The sequence below is a fragment of the Varanus komodoensis genome, unplaced genomic scaffold, assembly GCF_004798865.1.
Source record: "Varanus komodoensis strain SLA01 unplaced genomic scaffold, ASM479886v1 scaffold12, whole genome shotgun sequence".
Lineage (NCBI taxonomy): Eukaryota > Metazoa > Chordata > Lepidosauria > Squamata > Varanidae > Varanus > Varanus komodoensis.
Genome location: NW_025335349.1, coordinates 8017547 through 8045046, shown reverse-complemented (window position 1 = coordinate 8045046; position 27500 = coordinate 8017547). Strand labels below are relative to the sequence as shown.

Genomic DNA, 27500 nt, shown 5'->3' with positions numbered 1-27500 from the left:
ACTTATAGTAAATCATAAAATTTGATAAAAAAGAAATAGGAAATGATGGCCAAGAATAAACTACAATAGAAGTGAAATGCTTCATTTCACTCATTTGCTCTAACTATTCTAACACATAACCAAATGCCAGAATTACCATGGGAACACATTAAATTACAATCATATGCAGTACACAAAACTTTGCCAAACCTTTATGTATAAAATATCACTAAATTTTGAAAATACTGGTGACACATTTATAAATCATATAAGCTTCCCTTTGCCATACTATGGAAGCAACTATTTCTCCTGCTATCTACTTTTAGTGTTTTTTAAGAAAGCAACTACCCCAAAGAAGGGATAGTTGATGAACGAAGGTAGAAATGGCATGAAGATGGTTTGGGAGAAAGAAGAGAAGTAAAATATGTGGTGTCAAGAAACCAACTCCCTGAGATTGCACTGAGAATGGGGTTTTCCCAGCAATCCGGGAGCATACAACTATGCTTCGAAAGAGATAAATGGCAGTAAGGTTCATTGTCGCTGTATCTTATTCTTTGCTTTTCATGGGGTTTAGTCACAAGTAACTTTTGATGGATTGTGACTACCTGGCATTAAGAATCACACAGAACTAGTAATTCACGAACAGTTCTTAGAAGATTGATTCTGTTACCTTACTAAATTAAGAGTAGCTTTTCTAACAGGTGGTAACTGCAGAAACTAGTCACTGCCAGATCCCATCAGGTACCAGAATTGAACTTTGTTCACTACCAGAACGATAGTAGCCTTCTTGGGACTATCTTGGTTGCCTGAATGTTCTCTGTTATTTTGTGATACTGAGGCTTGAATTCGTCACTCAAGCAAGTATGAACCCACTGGACGTTCGTACGAGTTGATGGCCCTATTAAGTAGCCCTCAAACATGCACAGAATTTAACTAACAGAAGTGAATCCCACTGACTACAGTTAAGTTTACTGACAAGTAAGTGGGTTCCACAGGGTCTCTGAAGTAATTCCCCCTCTCCTTCAGGCTTCCTGTAAGGCTTCTTTTACATGGTAATTGCTGAGTATCTCCAATGCCTGTACACAATAACAACAACACACAACTGGGCTATGTGTGTTGTTTTCCACACAACATATGGAAAAAAATGTTTGTGGATGTACTTCATATGAGGCAATCCTTTGAGTATCCTTTAAAGAAGGATGTTTTTGCAAAAGGTGACAGAAAGCTTCTCCTTGTCAGGGAGACTAAACCACTGTCATGATTGTCCAGGAAAAGAGTGCATCTCCAATCTCTATTTTGAATACTTGACAGTAGTTAAAAGTAACTGAATAAAACTGTATTTCTTTTTATATGGGGACAATTTGCAAGAGAGGAAGACTCGCTTTTCAAAGCAATGCTTTTGGCCCTGGCAATATGGCTGATTAAATACAGATATGGCTTTGAAAGAAATTCAGTGCAACTGTTGGCTGAGGTTAGCTCACGAGATTAAAAGGAAACAAAACCATCTGTCGGATGAATCACCAGGCCAAAGTAGCTGCTATTGAAAACAAATAACTGAATTGGAACTGGATGTAATTATGTCTGCGTTATAATTGCAGAAGAGAAGAAAGTGCTGCTCATTGCCATTCAGGTATAATTATTTTGTACAAAATGACTGCATTAAAAGAGAGTCAGTACAGTGACTGGGAAATGAGAGGGAGGCATTGAAAAGCTCAGAAATTTGGGCAAAAGATAATTGGATAGTGCACCATAAGAAAAACAGTACAAATAATATTATAATGTTATTCATCATCTGATCGCCTAACAGTTCTCTAAAATGGAGTTATTTGTGTATATGTAGAAATATGGCAAAGTGCACCACTCAAAAGTTTCTAATAAAAGAGGATGAGGGATGGCTTCTCAAAATTACTTACCTGGTACAAACATTCACTGTTAGGTGATTTATATCTTTTTCATTATCCTTTACAACAACATCTAAGTCAAAGGCTTCTGGATTTTGTGCAGATCTACGCCTCCTGCTGGTATGTGAATTTTTTACATTGTACATAATATTGAGCTATGAAAACACAAACATAAAACATAGTAATATCAACAGAGAGAATATGAGTGACATAACACGATCATCTGAGCACAGGGATAATGGCAGAGTTCCAGAAGTCACAATTCTATACCTTGAAAACTGTCAAGCTATTATAGTTTCTCCCTCAAAATTTATCACAGAATATTGTGAAACAATTCAATACATCAGAGAAACAAAACTGACAGATTAATCCAAGCAAACGACCATGCATTGTCATTAATGCACCTATTTTTAGGAATCCCAAAACAGCATGTTACAAGCTGACCAAACACCTGTCTAGCATGGCAGCTCAGCCAGCAGTTGTACAGGAAGTCCACAAGCAAGTTAACCCCGTTCATGTTTGCCACCAAATGGTAAACAGAGGCATGCTGTCTCTGGAGGCCACGCAATGTCCAGCAATCGTGATCCTCAGCCTTATCCTCCCTGAATGTGCCTAAACAGGCAAAAATGCACATTTTACATTGCTTTTCAAAATAATCAAGAGTAGGGAGGGTGGGTAAAGGCTGGGTCGGGATACATAAATACCTTGTCTTAAATAAATTATCCATCAGTCTAAAGGAAAATATTTCAAAAATCCAAAGCTGTTACACTTTTCCATTTCTTTTTCACCACCCCACTGAAAAACCCCCAAAACAGTCCTTGGAAAAACAGTGAAACGGTTTTTTCCCCGAGTCTCTCCCGACTCCCACCCAGGCTTTTCCATCTCTAAGTATTAGCTAAAGTACTATGTAAGTACTATGTCACAAACAGGAAGCTTAAAATATAATAAAAAGATTAAAATATACCAAAGATTAAATATACCAAACACTAAATATTTACCTGAAAGAAGATTCAAATACTGCCTCTCAGGAACACCTGCATTTTGTCCAGCTTTACAGATCTACTTCCCTAGTGACTTGAAACAATTAAATGGACTTCTGAACTAGATGCATAACATAGGTTAACTTAGATATAAAGCATAATCATGAAAGTATTCTGCTTTCTTTAAACAACATTTGAATACATCTGTAGAGAGATGGCCCAGCCTCTAAAAATGCTTTATTCCTAGTTAGCTAGTTTGGATCCTGAGGAAGAAGAGGAGAATAGCCCTGAACTGTCAAGGTTACTGAACAAACATACTCAAGGCAACATCTGAGAACCAAACCAAAGTTGGAAAGAGGGGGCGGGGGCTGTAGAACAAGGAGGAGCTGAGGCAGTGCAGGGACTCTTAGACCCTGTCAAATGACAGGCTAAATGAGCAAACCAATTAAGAAGCAGGGCCCTGAGACAGTGTGAGCCACTCTGAGGGTGAAGTCAAACCTTTTCTGAAAAGGAAGGAAAGAGGGCATCATTTCAGTTTCGATTTAGCTCTTCACATGGGCAGAAGCTACTCCCACTTATCACAGGGGATTGTTTCTTTGATTTATGCTGATTGTACACCTGAAGAATTCCAACAGAGCACTGTATTTCTAAAGTTTTTGTCTGCATCTTAAAGGAAGGGAGAAGAGGGAGAGAAGTGTTCATGACACTATTCAAGAGCTGACTGAAAAACTTTCTGTTAGTCTCCCCTTCTACTGAAGTGGGGAGGGGTTGTGATGCAACAAAATGATTCCATGAGTCCCCTTCAAAGCAGAGCAACAGTGATAGGCCTGGCAAACACAGACAGACACTCACTGTCCATACTTTTTCCCATTTCTCTCTGCTTATCACTGTTGAACTAAAAGTTGTTCGACCTTTTTGTGTTTTACAACATATAAAGAGATCACTTTGCACTTTATGGCAAGGGGTCCTTAAGTGACAGACACAGCCTTCAGTGGTGAGAGCGGGGAGAACAGACCTTAAAAAGCTGGAAGAGGTAGGACAATATGTAGGAGAGTTTAAGTGGCGTGTCCTACTCTTCGTAATATGAATCTGGTTGAAAGCATATCTGAAGTCCACATAGCTTCTATGTTTTGAAAGAAAGCTGAAAACTGTGAGTGATGAGTAGTCTCACTGCCAGGTGTTTTGACTGCTCTAGGGATTGGGCCCCATCACCTCTGCAGATGCCCCAAGATGACATGTGAAACGATTCTGAGTCAGACAGGGAAGGGTTAGGGTTGCTGCAGTATCAAAGACCAGGAAACTGGTCGGCATTGTAGGAACAGGGAGAAGGAAGCCTAGCTCTTGTCTAATCTTTCAGGGGATAGCCAAGCTGGGCCCTCTGAACCCACAAGAAAGCAGGCTCCTAATGAAGAGCGGGGAAGGGCTGAGAACATTAGACCTAAGAGTCAGGCATCAGATGGAAAGAGAGGGGAAGACCAGGTCATAAGGCATTTGTGCAGCTGGGGAGGAGACCCTACAGAAAGACAGGCTCCAAGGGTTCGCCTTGGCAGCCTGCTCAACTTGAGACAGGCAAGCTTCTCCAGCTACTGGAGTGTCGTAGACAGTGTCAGTTTTGTGACAACTTTCTTTCAGGGGAACTAACGGAAGCTTACAAAATGTTGTGTTATGCAAAAGCTGCCTGAAATGTTTGTCTCTTTTGACTGTATGAATATAATGTGTAACCTGAAGCAAAGCTTGCATCATAAAAGTAGTTAACTCTAAGTATGACTTTATAAAGAGAACTAGGGTTGAGTATACAATATCTACCATTATCACTACAAGAAACACACAGGGCAAAATGGGACCAAAAAAACAACAGCACTTGAATAGGAGGAAATTTAGAGTTCAAAACCATCAGGGGATGATGGGTGTAATTATCTTTTTATCTGACTGATGATCAATCAGAGCAAGATGGAGAGACAACATCAAAGACACACTACAACAGCACCACACAACCATGGTTGATGCCGCCAGAAGTGCAAGAGCCAGAACTTTATATCTCCCGTGACACACAAAGCAGTAAAAGAGGAAGTAAAGAAGAAGATTATCTGAGCATTTCCAAGCTGCCTAAGGTTAAGATTTTTGTGAATGAAGTTATAGTCTATAAAATAGATACATAGTTAGCCTGTAAACTGTGTATAGTCACTTAGAGTGAAATTAATTCAGCTAATTATCCCCCCTCACCCCCTGACAGTTGATCAAATCTGATTAAAAACCTGTACAAAGACTTATTCAAATTCTTGTCTAGTTTGGCCCTTGGTTTAACAAACTCTGAATTTAGCAAGCTAAGTACACAAGTGCTACAGCATATACTACTAAAATGGAGATGATAAAAGACATAACATTTCTGAAACAAAACCTCCAACTACAAGGCCTCAAAAACAGCCTGTCAAGATCAGACAAGAATAAAGTCCAGTCAAATATGCTTTCTCTTCATTGGAGGCATGCTGTGAATTTGGTCAAATCAAGCTGGAAGCAAATCAGCCATTTCTCATCACCTAAACACTATTATTTTAGCATTTGCCAAGAACAGCAAGAGAGTAAGAACATCTGAAGCAACATTCGGAATGGCATTTTACTGGAAGCACTTTCATGTTCAATTTTCCATTCCTTCTTGACCCTGGACAATGAAAAGTCCATTCAGAAATAAAAGCTCACTGAGGGGACACTGGCTGAAGGGTCAGGTAAGGACTGGAAAGACTCCTTCCTACTGGGCAGCAAATGGGGTGAAGCAAGAATGGCTGTCCCAGGAAGAGAGCATTTCTGAAGGGCACAGGGAAAAGAACCTGCAGCCAGTGTGTGGCCATCATTCCCCAGTCGCCTGCACTCAGCCCGATACCAAGCTGAACATTGCAGGATTTGTGGGAACTATAAATTTAGTTTACATCATTGGCGTCTTTGATACATTTGTTACAATTCACTATGTACAAATCACACATCTTCCCTTCAGGTCACACATCTGTTCTGGTGATAGGTATTGTTACATTTATATCCCACATTTCCTTGATGGAAACCAAAATGGCTTATACGATGCTCCTTTTCCCTTTCTTCTCCATTTCCACCTGACAACCACCCTGTGAGTTAAGTTAGGCTGAGGGTGAGCTTAACAGCCAAGACAAGATTTGAGCCTGGGTCTCCCTAATCCAATGCCTTACCCAGCACACTAAAATGGCTTTCTATACTGCTATATCCATAATTAAAAATGTAATGTTTTATAATCTGGAAATGTATTATGTTCTCCAATTGTACATCCATTGCTTTCGTAACTATATGCAATTATGATCAAGTGAGCATCTGCTAGTGGTTGCCCTTTCTAAATTAGGGACACAGCTGAAATAATTCCCATCTCTAATCCTAATTCAGGTTGTTTGTTCGAAATTCATGGGCTGCTGAGTGTTTCCTACAGCCAAACTTCAACATTATAGTACCCATCCTGTTAAATGTTTGAGTCCACATATCTGGTATTCCTACATGGTCTCCCATCACAGTATTTGCCAGGCCAGCCCTCCTTAGCTTCTAAGGTCAAACAAAGGCGGGCATGTTCAGGGTGAAAAGTCTGTTTAAGTGGCAAAGATAAAAAGGCCTCCCTGTTCTGCATGTTGTAAATGCCTGGTGTTATGTCAATGACCAGAGTGCAACATTTTGTAACAATGCTTGTGTGTTATCATTACAATGTATAGAATTCTCTATGAAAATTCAATAACAATGTCTTTTCAAGATTCTTTACAGGATTTATACTCTTAATCTTCTCTAGTGGCAATGCACAACCAGCTAACAAAAGGAACAAACAGCGGCACAGAGATCCTTCTGCAGCAAAGTTCTTTCTGTATTGAAGGGGAACTGCAGAACTGAGGCTGAATCAGCATGGCTGGAGCTAGCTCCATTTAACTGTGTGGAAAGACAGACGGCCTGCATGGCAGATGTTATATTCTAGTCCCGTGACAAAGGGCACTTCTGTGCTGTTTCCTAACTGTCCCTCTTTCAAGCATTTTGGTTTATCCAAAAACAAACAAACCCCAGACAAAAACTCCCACCCAAGCAAATTGGAAGTTGTTCTTTCAACAGTTTTTGTTTTAAACACATAGTATTGCCATATTCTGATCCCACACAGTCTCCTGTGACTTTCAGAAAAAATCAGGTTTCAGCAAATGCAGCTCCCCCCATAAAACTAATGAAATAACAAGCAAAACTGCACTTCCCGGTCTGCTCCCTCTAAGCAATATTATACACAAAGGAGCATCCTTCAAGAGCAGTCAGTAGCAGCCTTATTAAGCGCTAAAAAATCTTTTTGGCAGCCACCTCTTCACTCTTCCATCTGAAATGTGTCAGGCATTTAGAAAGTCTCCTACCAGCCCAGGAATCCTTTCCTATGTCTACCCTTAAGCTAGATTCATAGCAAACAGATGCCTGGATGAAGGTGTGTGTTGAAGGGTTACCTTCAGCAAAAAGATCTTCATAATATTTTCTTTGGCAGTTGCACTGGGCCTTTTAGAAGGAAACCAAATGCTGTATTGCACAAAACAATGCCTTTAAGTACCTGTGGAAAAGGGTAGGGTGAGACACAGGATCATCAACACAGATGATACTGGTTCAAGGGAACTAAGGCAGTTTACAAGAGTTGGCTGTTCCTGGGCGAAAAAGGCCCAAAGTACAACTTGCTGTTTACTTGTAATTCCAAGCCTAATTTCAAAAAAGCATGCCCATCTTGACTCGCTACAGCTCTATGTCTGGAAGAAATAGAGGCTTCCAAAACAAAGGAAAGTAATGCATGCCATGGTCCAAGTTTGCAGCTAGAGCAGGATACTTCACCACGAAGAGCTGAGTTAAGGATTGACAAGCTGTGCTTTCAGCCAAGAGCACAGCTTGTAAGTTTATCAACAGTAGACACAAAGAGCACAACAACTCTGCCTCTGTACTTGTTTCATCCAAGATAAATAACGTTTCAAGCAGGCTGAGGTAAAGGCAGTGAAGAAACCCAGAGCCTTGCTGAGAAAAGATACTAGGCACTTAAGGGGGGAAAAAAATCTACAGGATCCTCTTAAAATAAGTATGTCCTGTGGGAAAACGTGTTCATCCCAGAAATGCCTGTTTTTAGAAACACCGACTTAAAATAAAATCAGGAGTGACCCACAAGGCTGAATGGAACCCTCAAACCATGTAATGGGGCCTGCCAAATGCTTAACAACCTCCCATTTTTGTGATTTCAGGCAGACACAAAATTAATTGTATTGATTGCTGAGATGGGCAAGCTGCATTTAACCATTGCCCAATGTGACCCAGCAAATGCCTCACTGCCCACGTAATCCTACAGCACAAAATTATTTCCTGTGGCAGGTGAGACACAGAGATGTCATTTTGTCTTTATTTTTTTAAAGGAAAATGGTCTGCCAGAAATTACAGCTCCAGGGCTGAACAGCAATGTATAGGACACCGCCTGAAGAGTCATCCCCAGCGCCTCCATTAACCCCTGCCCAACCCACCCAAGCTTCTTGTGCAGAGAAGCTGTGCTACGTGAGTGAGGCTCAGAAGCATCAGTGCTTACAGCTGTGGCCTTTAGCACTTGGCCTGAGCTTAGATCCCTGCCTTGGCTTGCAGGCTCACATTGTTCTGTCACTCCAAGGCTAAGATGTGGAGGCCAGAACATCCCAGCTGCTCTGCTGCAGCAGTGCCTCATATGATGGGGCCACTAATACAGTGAAAGATTGCAACAGGCACTTCTTGTTTGGTTTAGTGGAGGAGATACAAAACTATCTTGTCGGCTGAAGGAGGAAATAACCCTTTGAAAGGTATTACAATTATTTTTTCCTTTGGCAGGAATCCAGTCCAGACAACTTAGGAGAAAAAAAGGAGGTGGTTCTAGTAGAACAAAACTCTATTGGATGAAATAAATTACACCAAAATTTTTCTTCTTTCCTTTTTGCTTTTTTTTTGGTGGGGGGGGAGTGGAGGTGAGGTGTTCTTTGCTTAGTCAAACTGAAGAAGAAAAAGTGCAGAGTTATAATTTCTGCTTCTGGATTTCAGTAGATCTAGTTTTTGATTTCTCGCCGTCTGTCTGGTTCTATCCCTGCAAATGAACCTCTGACTTCATCCTTTACCTCAAGAAAGACACATTCCAGGCTGTGTCAGTCTCTAATGACCTACTGCTACGTTTAGGTGAACACTGAACAACAGTGGGCCCTACTTTTGAAAGGACATCAGCACTGGGCTTAAGCCTAGGGTAGGGTGGCCAGTTGCAAACCATGAAACAAGAGAACATGCCTCTTTAAAAGAGGATGCCCCTTTAAATAAAATTTAGCTTTGCTAATGTTAGGTGTGGAAACAAATTTAGATTTAATTACTATAATTTAAATGGGGATCTAGTCTCATCAGAGTGTGGAAGATTGTGGTCAGGGGACTTGCCTTGCTCAATCTGCTGCTAAAGTGTTGTTGGTGAGGAACTTCAGAGCCTAATGGCTCTTTCCAATAGTCCTTGCTTTTGCCCCTCATTCCTCTCCATCCTTTTTCTTTCTATGTTGTGTCTTTTAGTTTGAAAACCTGAGGCAAGGACTATTTTATTGCTGACATTTGTAGGCTGCTTTGGAAACTTTTTGAAGTTAGTAGGGGAAAATGCTTCAAATAAATGATTAATGAATGAATCAATGTTGAAGTCCATAAATCAGTACAATATAACAATTTTGCAACAATTTGTAGCATTTAATTTATACACCACTAATGTGATTAAATTTCAAAAATGTAACGAAGTTACCATTCTCAAAGTATTTTTAACACAGTCCTGCTACAACACTGATGAGGTATGCTGGCAGTTCTCCTAACTAAGGCAAATCACAGCAGTTCTTGTGATTCAAACTGAAGCTCCAAACTCAGACTCTACAACCAGCCCAGCTTCAGCTTGACCGATTTCTGTTTAGCCAGCCTACATTGCAACATCACTAATTAATGAGCTTCTTACAACTCGTACGGAGTACAGTTCACAAGTAAGCCTGCAGTGTTTTGCTACGGCAAAACAACTCCTATTTTCAGCAGCAAAGCAATCAGTTTTATAGGCTTGAATCCCAATGTGAACAGAAGGAAGCTCCTGCAAGTCGACTTATTCCTCCCCTCTCCAGCTGTTTGAACCCTTTTTGAAGAGCTACTTTCTGTGAGCAGAGTTTATGCCCAGTGCTTCTGACCTATTTGGGGAAATCCTCTCTCCCCAGCAACCTCAAGAACCTTGTCCTGTGCTTTTTCCAGAGTAACCCCTGAGCTTTCTGGGAGGCTTTCGGTGGTACAGGCTTCAGGGAAGAAAGGGATGAAAAAGCAAGTTCTACTCACTCACAGGGGTTTGGATCAAAGCCATAGCATCCACATGAGATGGATTACACCATTGTTATCACACCATTGTTACAATGGGGTGGCAGTCTTAGTTTAAAGGACCAGAACCTCTGGACTGCAGGCCTAATCCAGCCTATGGTGCATCCCAATCTGGCCCATGCAGCCTCTTGGAGCTCTTCCAGGGGATGGCATTTAGGCTCAATCCCTGCCCCCTAAAGGAATTCTCCTGGAAGACGTACCCCAGCTGCTGTCTCTGATCAGGGACTAGAAATAGCAGTGAGGATTGCTCTGCTCATGCACCAACAGTGAAACCTGGTCGCTGGCCCAAGGGTGCAGTGGGAGATCCACTCAGTGCCTGACATCAGCTGAGTGTGGCTGTGCCCATGGACATCAGGAGAGAGGTCATTTCCACCTGATATATGGCCTCATGTGGGCTGCTTGTGGGATCATTCAGGCCCCTACATGTGGGGGAAGCATAAGGCACATCCGAAGCTCCAGTATGCCTGGGACTCTCATCAGTGGCCAAGTTTACAGGATGAATCTACCTCTGGTAATGCAAATGTTATCCAACCAATTGCAGCTTCTACTTCAACAGGCTTTCCCTGAAAGATTCCTTTGAAAGAAAAGTTGCAAACTTTCCCCATTAAAAAGAAGAATTTGCAAATCAATTTTATTACAGACCTGGAACAGTCCAAGACCGCGGCCACTTGCAGAAACTGTGACTTCCACTGGCTGTGTAGCTGCAATCTAAAAGAAATTGTAATCTTTAGAATGCTCAGAAAAACCTAATGAACTGGATGCACTGGTAGAAAAATCCATACTTCTTCATGATAGTACCTCCTTGGTTTGGAGAACAAAACAGTTTTCAGGATTGATTCTGAATACAGCTGGATTTGGTTCACTAGACGCATCAACAGTTACATCCATTTCTGGTTTCATGTCAGGAGTATGTATTGCAGAGGCACTCAAAGCATGCAAGGCCACAATAGTGTCCTGTTAACAGAAGGACGATCAATGCATTTTTAATATGAACATTTGCCAAGGAAGTAGATGCCAGCCTCCCTTGTAGTAAAATTCTCTTAATCTTAGGATTAATTCACACAGGAGCTTCTGACACAACTCTTACACTAAATATTCAAGGAAATCATGGTAGCATAAGTGGAGTACCCAGGTGGTCTCCTATGCAATGGACATATCACAGCCTACTTTGCTGAGGCTGGGTGCTGCATCAGCTGCTCTCAGACCATGCCAGGAGCCCATGCACATTTAAATGGTGTATTTGACATAAATGGGGTTTCTGACTGGCTCTCCTGAGAATGTCTACATTTTATCTCTACAAACAGTTACATAAGAATTTTTGGCATCCCAAACAACATTGCACTGTTAATTCATCAGTGCTTTGTAAGTTTGCAGTCTTAGACTTTAAATGAACTTCTGCATGGGTGGCAGCACATAAAAATGATTAATTTTGGAAAAAAGATCAATGCAGTTGATTTTGCATAGATGATTATTTTACCTGTGTAGAAGAAAAACCTCCCAGGTGGTTCCTCTGCTGACTTAGCCATTTCATGATAGGGAACCCTTCTAGTAGTCTTTCTTGTTTAGCATGAGCCAAGAGAGCATAACCTGCAGTCTCAATATCTATGGAACGTGGCTGCCAAGAATCAGACAGTTCAGAAGAGGGTGATATCCAGAATCTGAGTTCTCCTGACAAAGAAAAACAAACTTTCACAGAAGGATGGACAGGAAAAATAACAACAACATAGGAAGGTTCTAATCTTCTGAAGCTTATTTGCAGACAATGTCAAGGATGAATTAAAATGTTTTTCTGCTAAGAACATAAGAACAACCATGCTAGATCAGACCAAACATCCATCTAGTCTAGCATCCTATTCAGCCAGTGACCAACCAGTGGAAACCTACAAGCAAGACACGGGAGGAACAGTATCCTCCCAGTTCATGCTCCAAAGCATCTGCAGCACACAGGCCTACAGCTTCTGATACCAGCTTCTGATTCTTAATCACCTAATTTTAAGACACGTCATTCATAGGCGTTACTGGTCAACAACGTTTCAGACATGCCATTGCAACAACTAGAGTTTGCTATGGAGGGTAATCTCAAGAGGGAGCTGCACCTAATCCGGTATTTCTGGTAAGTGTAACTGTGTTATGTATACCCTTTCATGCACCTGTTTGCCATATTCCCACTCACCCCTGTAGGTCAGGTTTGCTACTTGCCCTGATGTCTGCAGCAAGCAAAACTTATGTAATCCTATGGGCCAATAACTCTCTTAGTGCAGTGGCATAGTAACAAAGCACTTTGTGATGAACTTGACAGATAAAAATGACAGCCTATGAAACTCAAAGATAGGGAAGAATTCCTAGTATTCTCATTTTTTTTAAATTAGAGTGGGAATTTTGCAATTAGTGGGAACAGGGGTAGCTGTAAAATATCCAACTGCTTCTATAGGTCCAATTCACATTTTCTTTAGGATTTAATGAGAAGCACTATTCAGGAAATAATTTATTTAAAATTATTAATTAAATTACCTAAATAATAGCAAATCTTTTCCCTTGAACTGCATGGCTTTACTGTTAGTTAATTTAATGCACTTGTTTAAAGTTTTCAATCTTTTTTAGGAGGCTGAAAGGGGGCATAGTTTGTGTGAAGTTACACCACCATTTAATTGGACTTTTTGTGGTATCTTATACTTGTTTCTGTTCTAATGTACTTGCAAATCTCTCCCCCTGCCACCCTCCATCAAGTATAACTGATAAACAAGATTATTTGGCCCAATAATTATGTAAATATTTTCCTAGGTAAAGGCTATCTTGTGCTACCTTGTTCTGATCTCTTATTCAGTGTGTCCAGAGCAGTCTTTGATTCTGCACTCCTTGACAGTGATAAAGCATAAGTCACAAGAGCCAATGTATAATTATCTGGTATGCCTTCACTTAATTTAAATTCCAGAAAGTTCAGTGCTCTTCGTATATTCTCCGCATACTGCAGAAACAGAGATAACATGTTACTATTGGCCTGTACCCAACCAAATGATGACCACAGCAAAATGATAAGCAGCAAATCTAAAGGATACAAGAGGCTAATGTCAGGACTGTGCATATGCCACAATTCCACAGCACACAAAAAGCCAAAGAGTGTTAGCTATGTTCAATAAGTCACTGCCTGAGACTCTCCACTTTCAACAACTTTCTAGCCCTTTTGTGAGAGAAGACCTACTTGACAGTATATGGACAGCTCAGCAGGCACAGCATGTTAGCGGAGAGAGTGGGCATTCTGTGCCTTGCAAGGGTCCTTGCCCTTCTGTCCAAGGAGTGAGGTACTGAAGTAGGCTGGCTCAACTTCTCAGGAAAGAGCTCAGTAGAGCATATACTTTCTATGCAGAAGGCCCCAAGTTCAGTCCCTAGCATGTCTAGGTAGGACTGAAAAAAAGTCTTGTCTGGAATACATAAAGTCACTGGTAGTCAGTGCAGATCCAACCCAATGACCAGATGGACTGCATGGCCAGAGGCAGCAAAAGGCAGCTTCATAAATAAACCACTCCCTTTCTGGTAGAATTCTGCTTTACTATACTATCAAACTGCATTACAACTTTGCTATTTTTTCAATCACAGCAACGTTACCTTAGTATTAGAATTACCTTATCTGTTTGGTATTCCAATAGTGCGGCCGTAATATAAGCTGTAAGTGAAACTGGGGTATTAGTGCCTCCTTGCAGTTCAGTATGTAATAATCTTCCAGGCTCCTCAAATTCTCCACTGGTTTTCTGATGGCTCACAATCCAAGAAGCTGTTGCCTCCAGAATATATGGATCAATATCTATGAATGGCTGGGCTTGAATGAAACTTCTTAATACAAAAGCTGATAACCTAGAGTTAAATGATCATTGAACACACTGGATTGAACACTTTCACAGGTCTCTTTCCATTTAACAAAAATTGCTATTTAAGTTGCATCAGGGACAAACAATTTGTAAAAGAAGTATTACAAATATACGTACTGGAAGGCTGAAGCAAAGTGTGCATATCAACTGCATCTAATTAACTTTGCTTACTTATGACATATTTTTTCTGAGTAAGAGATTTCGGCCTGGTTCTCTAAACTGTCCAGATGGGATGCCCAGAAATGAACCATATGTGTAAGCTGCTCTGAACTCTTTAGAGGAGAAACCAAGTGTAAGTATTAATAGATGGCTAAATATATTTGGGGAATATAGTAAAATTGATTTAACATATTCTTGCCTCTCCATTTGTCCACTGTGACACATAGAGGCTAGAGCGTATGGATCACAAAACTTCAAAAGGGATTCCAGAAGGTTAGCCAAAACTGTGCAAGAGGAGTGCTGCATGTGGACTACCTAAGTGGTCATGAAGTAAACTGCAGTCACTAAAAAGCTCCAGCAGGAATTAATCGTTGCTGGTTGCTTAGCGGATCAGGAGAAAATGCTTGAAACTTGATAATTACAAAACCATTCGTACTACATGTTTGCTTACAGGGGGTGGGAGCAGAACACTCACCATGTACTTCCAGAATTGTCACTGTTTCCAAAAGCACTGAAAGAGCCATCATCCCTTTGGTAGAGAAGCTCTCGTTGGTAGCCTGAAGAAATGAAACAGGAGAACAGTATGAGCTGGAATGACGTTATCAGCTCTCCACTTGGCTGAGAGCGAGAGCCACAGAGTAAGAGCCACAATCCATGAAGCAGACTCCTTTACTAAAGCAGTTTTACAGGCTTACATTTTCAAATAGCAAAATGCTATAAATTGCATGAACAACGTAATGGGAGGATGAGTGGGTACATGATACAGACACAAAAGGAAAAGATTGGTTTGCAATAATAATAATGCTGAAAAGCATTTGCAGAGACTGTTATTAATTGATTCATTAGCATTTAGATTCATTTGTGGCTAAAATACTTAACCTGCTGATCAACACATGCAGTTGCTGTGAGCCATGCAGAAAGCTTCAGCGACTGACAGTATAAAAGTTCCATAAACAAATAAATAAATTTATAGCCAGCAAGTTGAGGCAGGGACATATTCTGGAACCTCTACTGACTGTGCTCAATTAGAAAGATGGATTACACATTTCAAAACTGTATCCAGCGAATCACAGCCTCTTACCTACATGTGGACATACAGGGTAAGTGGCATCATTAGTGTGTTCTTACACTGTGCCCTCTGTTCACTGAACCATGACAATCCTATATTTTCACATCTCCTAAGGAACTGGTCAATAATCACAAATCATCATACTGCCCTGCGCTCGCTCACTCGCTCTGTGTGTGTGTGTGTGTGTGTGTGTGTGTGAGCTCTCTTCCTGTTCTGGAAAATCAGATCACTGCAAGCAAAGAAAGGAAGACAGATGTGACTAGGGTAAAAACAAGAAAGAAAAGAAAAGGCATTCAGTGCAAATAAAGGGTGTAGCACTAATAACAGTACGTAACAAACAGATATAGCAAGAACATAGTACAATCACAAGGCTAAGCTGAAAAAAGAAAAACTGGCTGGGTCCGCACATCACAATCAAACTTGGAATTAAACTGTGGTGGGCCAATTGTAGTGGGTTCCCCATGGACTGTTAGCCCCTCTTCCTACCAAGGGTATCAAAGGGGACACCACAGGAGAAATAGGCTGCTCCCAATTTCCCCACCACTAGCCATTTCAGGCTTGCAACAGCTTTTTTCTCGTAAACTATTTTCATTCTCCTCCCCTCCAGGGATCACAAAAAGCAGCTATCAAGCCAGCTTTTGCAAACCCCATTTAACAGCTATGAGCAGTCCCTTCAAAGGGCCCCAGTGTCATGCTGAAATGAGTGTTGGTGGCTGGCAAACTTTAATTTCAAGTTTTGCTCACAAAAATGTGCACATTTGAAATAATTATTTTAATATAGTTTTAGAGCCTGAATTTGTAGGAATCCAAGCATATGATTTAAAATTTCTTTTATGTTATTCTGTCATGTAAAAGAATATATCATTAAAGTGTAAGTATGAGCCAATGTGGTGGTTTGGTGAGTGGTGAACAAGAACTCAGGAGATACAAGTTGATCCAAGTACTATGTAAGCCATCTTAGGTTCTTTGCAAGAAAAAGGTGGCTATAAGTATAATGCAAAATAAATAAATAAAGTTTGGCCTCAGGAGAAGGACCATAGGAAACAAATGAACAAACAAGCATAAAGAATGCATATCCTTGTTTTAAAATTAAAGTTAAAGATTGTCTTAAATCTCCAAGCCAAGCATGATTTAAGCAAACTATGCATTATTGAATGCTAATTTAACAATGCAGTTATGAATAATTTAAAAATAGCTTTAATAAAACTAATGTTTGAAGAATTGAAAACATTATGGCAGTATAAATCAATCTACAGGGAGTGACAGATTGCTTGCAAACTTCAAAGAACTTGCTTCAAAAACAGATGTTCATTATTTTTAAAACTAACTGTGTGACTTTTGGGTGGCCAGTGGCCAGTTGTCAGGCCAAATACAACCCCTGGAGTTCTACAAACCAAACAAAACTATTCCAGTGGTCTTTGTTCCTTTTCTTTGCAGGAGACTGAACTGGGATTCAAGTCCAAATTTAGTTAAGTCAACAGACTTAAACTAGAGCCTTGGCCTGTTGTGTTCAAAAAAAGATACAACTTGTGTGATGCAAGAACTTGGAAGCTAGGATTGTGTATGCTTTAATTGCATATACAAGTAGAAGAAAAGCAGATAACATTGCACGGCATTGTCTAAGAATCTCAGCTTTCTTACCTTTTTTTTTAAGTGTCTATAGCTTATGATTATGGAGAGTGTGGGCAATTCAGAATTTGGGTTACCTTGGCACGAGGGTAACCCAATGGGGAAAGTATTTCACAGAACCCTAGCTATTCCTAACCGTGACAGTCTTCTTTTGGCAAACTTTCAAGTTTCACACTCACATTTCCTTCAGAAAAAGCAAGAAAGCTTACAGTGAACTTTAAGCATTCATTTGAACTAAACAAGATCCACCTTAGCCTTTTAAGGACTCATGAAAAGTTTTAAAATTATAGTCGTTCATTGGCTTGCTGTGTCCATGCAAAGGTGTCATTTTTATCTTCAGTAGGGACGAATACAGACAGCCACTTACCGACAGGTGACATAACACAATGGGCATGTAAGCCAGCCCCCTATTTCACCTTGGCAAGTGACTGGAAGGAAATCATGAGAAATGAATTCTTGCTGATATATACTCTGTACCATCAACTGTGTAGTTAGGACGAGGGGGTACATCTCTTGCACCACTCTTGAAAACTTCTCAGCAAACAATATATGACAAAAACACCCCCTAAACAGCAACTTGGACACATGCACATCATACATGTACAGAAAAGAAAATAGGAAGAAGAGGATGATACATTCTCTGATACCAGAAATCTAATGGTACATGAATATAGTTAAATTTCACTGTGAAATCCATATAAGATTTTCTGCAAACTGAACACGAGTATAGTAAGCAACTGAAGGTATGTGAATACAGGCCATGGCATGTGTCAGTTACAACAACTCTATTCTGGTGACTACCCTTTTTCCATATTGTGTCTGCTTTTTTTTTTCCCACACTAATTTCCACATATTTGAACCATGGATGAGGCACAAAGAAGGCAAACACAATCCATGCAGGGAGTGCCGGTCTCTCAGTAATATCATGACTTAGAAACACAGAAACAGAGTGAGTCAGAAGGGGTCTCCCGGGCCATCTAGTCTGACCCCCGGCTCCAACCGGCTCTGCTCACGACTTCTCACAGGAAGCCATTTCCTATGGTCTCATTTCTAGAATGAAAAGTTGGTGTAAGAGCATTTAGGGGAAAAAACCTCACATTAAATGGCAGACTTGCCTCCAAGGACATATTCCCTACCTTCCCTCATATATGACACAGCTTTTGATTTGAGGCTCGACTTCAGATTGTCTCTTTTAGTCAGGTAGTCCAGGACATAAATATTAGGTGCAAAATTGATCATGTTCTGCTCCCCACAGCCATAAGGCATCTTGATCAGTGACTCTATACCATTAATGGAAGGGCCGAGGATGTCACCTGAAACATACAGAGGACAACATATGGAAGTATCAGGATAACGATCATAGTAAAACACTCATGCCATATACTTCTAAGCTACCTGACCCAATTAACTTTGTTTTCTTTTAAATTAAAGAACCCACACAGCACTCACATGCATATAACGCAATGCAGCCAGCACACAGTCATTGATGTTGCAGTAGTTATAAATATTTTATATCACATCCACAAGTAACAGTGAATGGTCTGGAAGTATTAAAGTTTCAGCATGGCTGACAGTGAGCAGGTATAGACTTTATTATGCTCTTATACATCAGACCACTGGGAGCTCCACATAAGAGCAGAATAAATGTTTACAATTTTCAGGTAATGGTATATAAATTTGACAACACCTGCAACAGAGAAAATATTCAAAAACGTCCCATGGGTACAGAAAAACCTATTAAACCAGCAAAACAGCTAAGTTAGTGCACTGGCAATAAATAGGGCATTAAAATTGATCAGTTACATGAGAATGGTAAACAGAACTAACTCAAGAACATTTTCTTTTAACTTTTCCAGCAATTCTCACAGACAAAGGATAATCCGTTTAAGCAAAACCAGTCACAATGTCATACCAAACACTAAATAATTGCATGCTGATTAATTCAGCAATCAGACAAAGTACAGTCAATTTTATGTTTATTTTTAAGTTGCCAGTAGGTGCCAAAACAAAGATATGAAGAAGAATGAGAACTAGAATGCTTACCAATAACAGTAACTTGTACTCTTTCACTGCCAGGTACTACATCAGAGGGGAAAGTAAAATTCAATGTTTCAACAAGTTTGGGCAAGTCCAAAATAAGTGCCTGAGAATGAAATTGTTCTACTCCTTCTGCCTAATAACCAAAACAAACAACAAGCAAAGATCAGATGAATGTCCAATCATTATGATATAGCAATAGACATGGCTGATGAGTATCTCCATGTTCCTAATACTGGGGGTCTCTAAAACACACAATGCTGATAATGATAAATGAAAGAAACATGTAGCAAGTGGATCAATAAATCTTCCCATGCATGTTTGCTTCAAAGGAACTGACAGAATAGCTTGCATACTATCACAACTAAATCTTATCACTAAATCCTTTTCAAGCCAAATAACCAGTTCTTATCGCTACATGGACTGCTAAGATAGTCACAGAGAGAAATTATGTTCTCAAATTTAAGTTCATTGGTATGCTGAGAACATCACAAAGCTTCTTTGCTGTTCTATCAATGCCTAAACAGATCCTTTGGGACACTTCAAACATTCCTGGATTCATAAATCACTGGTTATGAAGATTGTGGCTTAGGATTCTGGCTATTTAAGTTACACTGACCCAGAATTCCTAATTTTAGAGGTATTGTGCTTTGAAGAAACCTGGATCATTGTATCAATCTGGGATCTCTGATACAAAAGCAGAGGGTCTAAGGGATGACTATGCATGCCAGACATTCATACTAAGCTTCACAAATCATGAAGATTTATTATTTATTTTATTATTTTATTTGAAACATTTGTATGCCATCCTTTGCGAGAGCCTTATGAAGGGAAGGTTATGTCCCAAATGCTTGCATGCTTTCACACTAATCTTCTAAACTAATGTTGCATTAAAGAGTACTGTTGTCTGCATATATTGCCTGTCTGAGCATTAGCAACCTCAGCTTCCAGGCTTGGAAACAAATGAACTTACAAAGAAATGTTCACCAAGATTATATATATCTTGTTATTACACAAAGCCTATGTGGGCATCTATACAGAAAGTTTGCACTTAAAAAATTAGGAGCCCAGGCTAACATAACAAAAATCTAAATAAAATGTGCATGTGCTGATATATGTAAATTTATAAATAATTACTAGCTCTTATTAATTGGCTCTCCTTCATGGATCACTGCCTTGTCATGGCGAAGGGGCTTGCGTAGCTCAATGAAGCTATGAGCTATGCTGTGCAGGGCCACCCAAGATGGACAGGTCATAGCAAAGAGCTCTGACAAAACGTGATCCACTGGAGAAGGAAATGGCAACCCACTCCAGTATCTTTGCCATGAAAACCCCATGGACAGTACCAAAAGGCAAAAAGACATGACGCCAGAAGATGAGCCCCTCAGGTCAGAAGGTGTCCAATATGCTACTGGGGAAGAGCGGAGGGCTAGTACTAGTAGCACCAGAAAGAATGAAGCGACTGGGTCAAAGCCAAAAGGACACTCAGTTGCAGATTTATCTGGTGGTGAAAGGAGAGTCTGATGCTGTAAAGATCTATACTCCATAGGAACCTGGAATGTAAGATCCATGAATCTTACAAGCTGGATGTGGTCAAACAAGAGATGACAAGACTGAACATCAACATCTTAGGAATCAGTGAATTAAAATGGACAGGAATGGGTGAATTTAATTCAGATGACCAGGTATACTACTGTGGACAAGAATCCCTCGGAAGCAATGGAGAAGCCTTCATAGTCAATAAAAGAGTAGGAAAAGCAGGACTGGGATACAATCTCCAAAATGATCTCAGTTAGAATCCAAGGCAAACCATTCAACATCACAATAGTCCAAGTCTATGCCCCAACCACTGGTGCTGAAGAGGCAGAAGTTGACCGGTTCTATGAAGGCCTACAACACCTTCTAGAATTAACAGCCAAAGATGATGTCCTTATCATCATGGGGGATTGGAATGCTAAAGTAGGAAGCCAAAGATAACCGGAATAACAGACAAGTTTGGCCTTGGAGTACAAAATGAAGCAGGGCAAAGAGTGGCAGAATTTTGTCAAGAGATTACGATGGTCATAGCAAACACTCTTTTCCAACAACCCAAGAGACGACTCTACACATGGACATCACCAGACAGTCAACACAGAAATCTGATTGACTATGTGTTCTGCAGCCAAAGATGGAGAAGCTCTATACAGTCAGTAAAAATTAGACCAGGAGCTGACTGTGGCTCAGATCATGAGCTTCCGGTTGCAAAATGTAGGCTTAAATTGAAGAAAGTAGGGAAAAGCACTAGGCCACTCAGGTATGACCTAAATCATATTCCTGATTAATATACAGTAGAGGTAACAAATAGGTTTAAGGAATTAGATCTGATAGACAGAGTGCCTGAAGAACTATGGATGGAGGTTCGCAACATTGTACAAGAGGTAGCAACTAAAGCCATCCCAAAGAAAAAGAAATGCAAGAAAGCAAAATGGCTGTCAGGAAGTTTTACAAATAGCTGAGGAAAGAAGGGAAGTGAAAGGCAAGGGAGAAAAAGAAAGATACAAACAGTTAAATGCAGAATTCCAGAGAATAGCTAGAAGAGATGAGAATGCCTTCTTCAATGAACAGTGCAAAGAAATAGAAGGAAACAATAGAATAGGGAGGACCAGAGAGCTCTTTAAGAAAATTGGAGATAAGAAGGGAACAGTTCATGCAAAGATGGGCATGATAAAGGACCAAAAGGGCAGGGACCTAACAGAGGCAGAAGAGATGGCATGATTACACAGAGGAACTATACAAGAAAGCTTAACATCCCTGATAACCACAATGGGGTGGTCACTGACCTTGAGCCAGACATCCTGGAATGTGAAGTCAAATGGGCCTTAGGAAGTCTGAGCAACAACAAAGCTAGTGGACGTGACAGTATTCCAGCTGAGCTATTCAAAATCTTAAAAGATGATACAGTAAAAGTGTTACACTCAATATGCCAGCAAATTTGGAAAACTCAACAGAGTGGCCACAGGATTGGAAAAGGTCAATTTACATTCCGATCCCAAAGAAGGGCAATGCCAAAGAATGTTCAAACTACCACACCATTGCACTCATTTCACATGCTAGCAAAGTGATGCTCAAAATCCTACAAGCCAGGCTCCAGCAGTATGTGGACCAAGAACCTCCAGAAGTACAGGCAGGATTTCAAAGAGGGAGAGGAACTAGAGATCAAATTGCCAACATACTCTGGATCATGGAGAAAGCTAGGGAGTTCCAGAAAAACATCTACTTTTGCTTCATTGACTATGCTAAAGCCTTAGATGTGGATCACAACAAATTGTGGCAAGTTCTTAAAATGATGGGAGTACCTGACCATCTTATTTGTCTCTTGAGAAACCTATATGAGGGTCAAGAAGCAACAGTGAGAACTGGGCACGGAACCACTGATTGGTTCAAAATTGAGAAAGGAGTTTGGCAAGACTGTATACTGTCGCCCTGCCTATTTAACTTATATGCAGAGCACATCATGAGAAAGGTGGGCCTAGATGAATCACCAGTTGGAATTAAGATTGCCAGGAGAAATATCAACAACCTCAGATATGCAGATGATACCACTCTCATGGCAGAAAGCGAAGTGGAACTAAAGAGCCTCTTGATGCAGGTGAAGGAGGAGAGCGCAAAAGTTGGCTTGAAACTCAACATTAAGAAAACTAAGATCATGGCATCCGGTCCTCTCACTTCCTGGCAAATAGATGGGGAAGAAATGGAGGCAGTGACAGATTTTATTTTCCTGGCCGCCAAGATCACCACAGACGGGGACTGCAGCCAAGAAATTAAAAGACACTTGCTCCTTGCGAGGAAAGCTATGGCAACTCTAGACAGCATACTAAAAAGCAGAGACATCACCCTGCCATCAAAAGTGCGTATAGTCAAGGCTATGGTTTTCCCAGTTGCAATGTATGGCTGTGAAAGTTGGACCATAAGGAAGGCTGAGCGCCAAAGGATTGAGGCCTTTGAATTGTGGTGCTGGAGGAGACTCTTGCGAGTCCCTTGGACCGCAAGGTGATCAAACCAGTCAGTCCTAGAGGAGATCAACCTTGACTGCTCTTTAGAAGGCCAGATCCTGAAGATGAAACTCAAATATTCTGGCCACCTAATGAGAAGGAAGGACTCCCTGGAGAAGAGCCTAATGCTGGGAACAATAGATGGCAAAAGGAGGGGACTGCAGAGATTGAGGTGGCTGGATGGAGTCACTGAAGCAGTTGGTGTGAGCTTGAGTGGACTCTGGGGGATGGTGGAGGACAGGAAGGCCTGGAGGAATGTTGTCTATGGGGTTGCGATAGGTCGGACACGACGTCGCGACTAACAACAACAACAACATTAACTGGCTAATGAATTTGTCCTCAAATACCATATATTTCCCCTGTTCCTTGATCTGGATCATTCCAGGTCACTGGTTCCTCCTCAATCAGAATTAATTTGCAAAGATAGGGAAAAAAGGAAAGAGTGGCTCATGGTCTTGCCATGAGCTTACCTCTACAGCCCCTAAAAATGGAAAGTATGCACCAAAATGGAGCTCCAAAAGTGCCATTTCCGCTGCCATGAGATCATGGCAAAAGCATGACATCATGATCCTAGCTCGATCCCACGAGGCATAATGTATGGCAGGTGCAGATACCATTGGTCGCCATCCTATATGACACACTGGGTTACATGACAGGGCCTTAAAAATACGTGTCATTGAAGGCTTTATACATTTCCCATAATTATTTGAATTAGCAAAATGAGAACTGTGAACCCTCTTTCAGCATGCTTCACTTGTCCCACATGCACAGCCTTTATTGTGGCTGTTTTAAATTACCTTCACTGTTACTTTCTGGAGGAGTGCATCAGACGCAATGGGTGATATTGCTGTCACCCTAATTGGAATCTCTCCAATTTGCTTTGGTTTTATTGGGAAAATGACCGTCTTCCCATGGTCACTTGGTATCCATACTGATCTCTGGTTTCCCATGGCATTTATATCATTAGAGATAATGAGAATTTCAAAGGTGTCACTTGTATCAAGGGTCACTGTAGCCTACAAAACAGAAACGCTTAATTAATGTTTTTCTACTACTAGCAAACACAGTTAATGGGACAGAACTCTTGTGAACTTTTTGTTTTTGCAGTTCTCCTAATCAAAGGTACAGAAAGGATCTCACAATGATATGAATACAGATTCTTGGTCAGCAAACATAAACATAAACTTTAGACTATCTAGCAACACCCAAGGAAAATGCAAACCAGAAAAAAAGGGAGGAATAGGCAACCAGGAACTAGAACTGAAGGGTGGAACAGCGAAGAGATTTGAAAAGCACAAAAGCAAAATAACTTTTCGGAGAAGTCTCTCTGGCAATAAGGGACTCCTGAACCTGTGATTTTTCTAAGGATAGCGCTAGTAAAACCATGCTCAAAACAGAGGTCTCACACACCCCGTAACTGAATGACCTATGAAGCAGCATACAGATATACACAGACAAACATTTAGCCATAAGTGCATTTGTCAGAGTGGAGAAGCTGACTATTTCAATCGTTACTTATTTTACTGTTTTATCACAAAGGAAATTCATGATATATGCCTGATTGTTCCAAAATTCAGTTTTTCCAAAATTCTCATTTTTATTAAGTTCTCATGAGAGTTCAATTATTACAATGTGTTAGCTTTTATAAGTATTTTATATTTGTAAAGTAAAAAATTGAAGGATCATACCATAGATTGCCAAATTCATTTTCAATGAATTTTAACTAATTTTAATTAGTTTAAAATGGCATGCTTGTTTAAATTATTTTAATATTTTCTGTATAAAAATAAGTTGGATAATTGCAAAATTTGTAAATGTTCATTATTTATTTCTTTACTACATGTAATTCTCACCTTTTTCATTCCAAGGAGTTCATTAGATGCATGTAATTCATTTTATATAATAGTTTTAACAATTTCATAATTTCAGAAGCTTTTACTCATCTCACAAAAGTGCAGCAACCTTCTACTCCTGTTGAAATATACATAATGTCTGAAGGGTTCATTATGGAAAGGTATGAGAAAGCCTCTGAAGAAGGGTTTGTATTTCTAAAATGTATTTGATAGGATAAATATTTTAGGCACTTTAATAATCTTTTCTCTTTTGGCTCTGTGCAGCATCCAGTGCTTTCCCCTTTTATTGAGTACTAAATGTGTTTAGGATTGCAGCATAAGAAAACCAAAACAATGTAATTGTAAATTGTTCCACAACTCTGTAAATGGAGAAAAATAGATTTTTCTGTTCCCTACAGCCAGTAACCAGTTGGCATAAGCAGACTCTTCCGTATTAGCAAAGGAATTAGCAACAACAATATTTTACCTCAGTGCTTTCTTTCAAATAATTGAATATGCTGACTTCCAATATAAATGCTTCTCCTCTTGTAACACTAGGAGGAAGGTTTAGGGAAACAAAAAAGGGCTGGAAGACTTCTAACTGGAAAACAAAAGTAACACAACAGTGAACCCTTGTGGTGTATAGTTTACTTGACAGAATACAATTAAGAGTACGTGGGTTAACTGGTAGGTTGTTTAACACCTAACAATGAAGCACTCTAAATTCACACATCATGTTCAACAATGTAAGATGCAGCTGGTCCTGGGTTGCTGCCGAAAAGCTGATATGAGAAGCATTCAGAAGGTGGAGTGCTTATGCATTCTGGTTTATGCATGGTAAACCATGGTTTGGTTGATTAATTAACCTGCAATTTTCCATTACATGTGAACACATCCATTCTCACATTAAAATTTCTCAGCAGACCTTGACATAAAAACAGGTATTTTCCTGTTAAGAGTTACCTGGTAAAATCTGGTATCAGGCTGCAACACAGTGCGGTGCAAACCTCTTTACAAACTAGGGGCATAATTCACAGAGCCTATTTAGTTATACTTTGCATTTCTACAAATCAGGTTAACTGAAGTACCTCAACATGGTTTTAAGGCAATCATATCTATCATTAAACAAGTATGCTTTTCCCACAGATGCAGGAAGCAAGTGGGGTCCTTGTGCCCCACCCAGGCCAGATTTTCAAAGCATGGAACTCCAAACACTTCTGCATCATCCCCTCAGTCCAACATAAAAAGAGAGAGGTTACTTTCTACCTACCTAGCATTAAACTTAACTCTGTGGGCCCCTGAACTTTACATGGTAGAGTCTGATGAGTTCTTAAAGACTTTCTGAAATGTGCACGTCACCTACAGTTAAACAGGAACTACTGACTGCAACATAAAAATGTAAGGTACTGGTTCAGGGGGTAAATTAACTATATTAATAATGCATTTTCATTAAAGCAGATAAAATGTTATGGCTGTCATACAAGCAGGGTTGCCATACTGGCATCGTGACCTTTCTCATCTGACCAGTAAACCATGTTGTTTACTGGCAAGTAGCATACAGTCTGCCCAAGACATTCTCCTGCCTGAAGTAGAATCACAAATCGAGATGCGCAGAATCTAAGCCTTGCCAAATTATTTTGGCACATGTGTAGGGAATCCCACAAGTGCCTGTCCTTGGAGTAAAAAATAGAATAAACAACTTACTGTGTTTTTGTGACATTGACAACCAGCTGCATCAGGCATTACTCTGCCAAATAGTCTGGCCAGCTGATGTCCAAGACCTACTGAAGTCCCGATTTTTCTGGTACCCACAGCTGACCTACCAGTCCTGGCACCCCCACTAGCCTCCCCTGTCCCTGCCTTCAGTAACCCACCCCAGGATCATACAAAACACCAATGCTTTTGAAAATAAAAACTGGCAGCTCAATGATCCCATAAAAAAGTGATCATGAGAAGAAAATAGGGTCTTCCCACAAATGTCCTTACTTCTAAAAAGAACCTGCCAGTAGCTCATGGATCCAAAACACCAATTATGATATGATTTGGCAGAAGAGGGCAGAGGAAGGCTGATGTTCAGGGAAAAAAGTCCCATTTTATACATAGATTTCAATCCACTCTTATGGATCATGACATGTTCCCAAAGAGCATCCAATAGGAAAAATATATCATATGGAAACAAAAATAATATACCACAGCAAAGATGTTTAATCCATTCCAGATGCAACTCATTCCTAAATACTGTTAACTTATTAACACTATACACACACACGTACACTCACACATATATATAGCCTGTGTAATGCTCAATTTGATGTTTCTATAAAAATATTCTTCGTGTGTGATAATGCATAACATGTTTTCACCATATGGAACTCTAAATAGGAACTGAGCAATCCAACAGAGTACAGTGGGGAAATTAGTCACTGTGAGAACTGAAATGGAATCTTGGCTTTGAATTTATTAAAGACTTCTCAATTCTAAGCACGAAAAGCCAAGTATATACTTTCATGCAGTCTGAACTCATCAGGTTTAAACAAAGTCTGCCAATTTACATTGAGGAAAAAAGAAATAATACAGTCCTTAATCCCATATGAGCTTGAAATAAAATGTAAGATCCAAATCCAAATTCCT

At 40.2% G+C, this 27500-nt stretch overlaps 1 protein-coding gene across 3 annotated transcripts in view; it reads right to left on the bottom strand.

Moving 5' to 3' along the window:
• The window catches only part of CD109 (CD109 molecule), a 57009-nt gene that overhangs the window by 6720 nt on the left and 22789 nt on the right, over positions 1–27500 (bottom strand). For all 3 annotated transcript variants that reach the window (XM_044422162.1, XM_044422163.1, XM_044422164.1), the window contains 11 exons: positions 25357–25470; positions 23835–24053; positions 19013–19142; positions 18106–18282; positions 14747–14828; positions 13870–14098; positions 13052–13214; positions 11727–11917; positions 11048–11203; positions 10892–10957; positions 1893–2035 (listed from right to left, as the gene is read on the bottom strand). In XM_044422162.1, the coding sequence (XP_044278097.1) occupies positions 1893–2035; positions 10892–10957; positions 11048–11203; positions 11727–11917; positions 13052–13214; positions 13870–14098; positions 14747–14828; positions 18106–18282; positions 19013–19142; positions 23835–24053; positions 25357–25470 (1670 nt within the window). The remainder of the gene's footprint in view (positions 1–1892; positions 2036–10891; positions 10958–11047; positions 11204–11726; positions 11918–13051; positions 13215–13869; positions 14099–14746; positions 14829–18105; positions 18283–19012; positions 19143–23834; positions 24054–25356; positions 25471–27500) is intronic.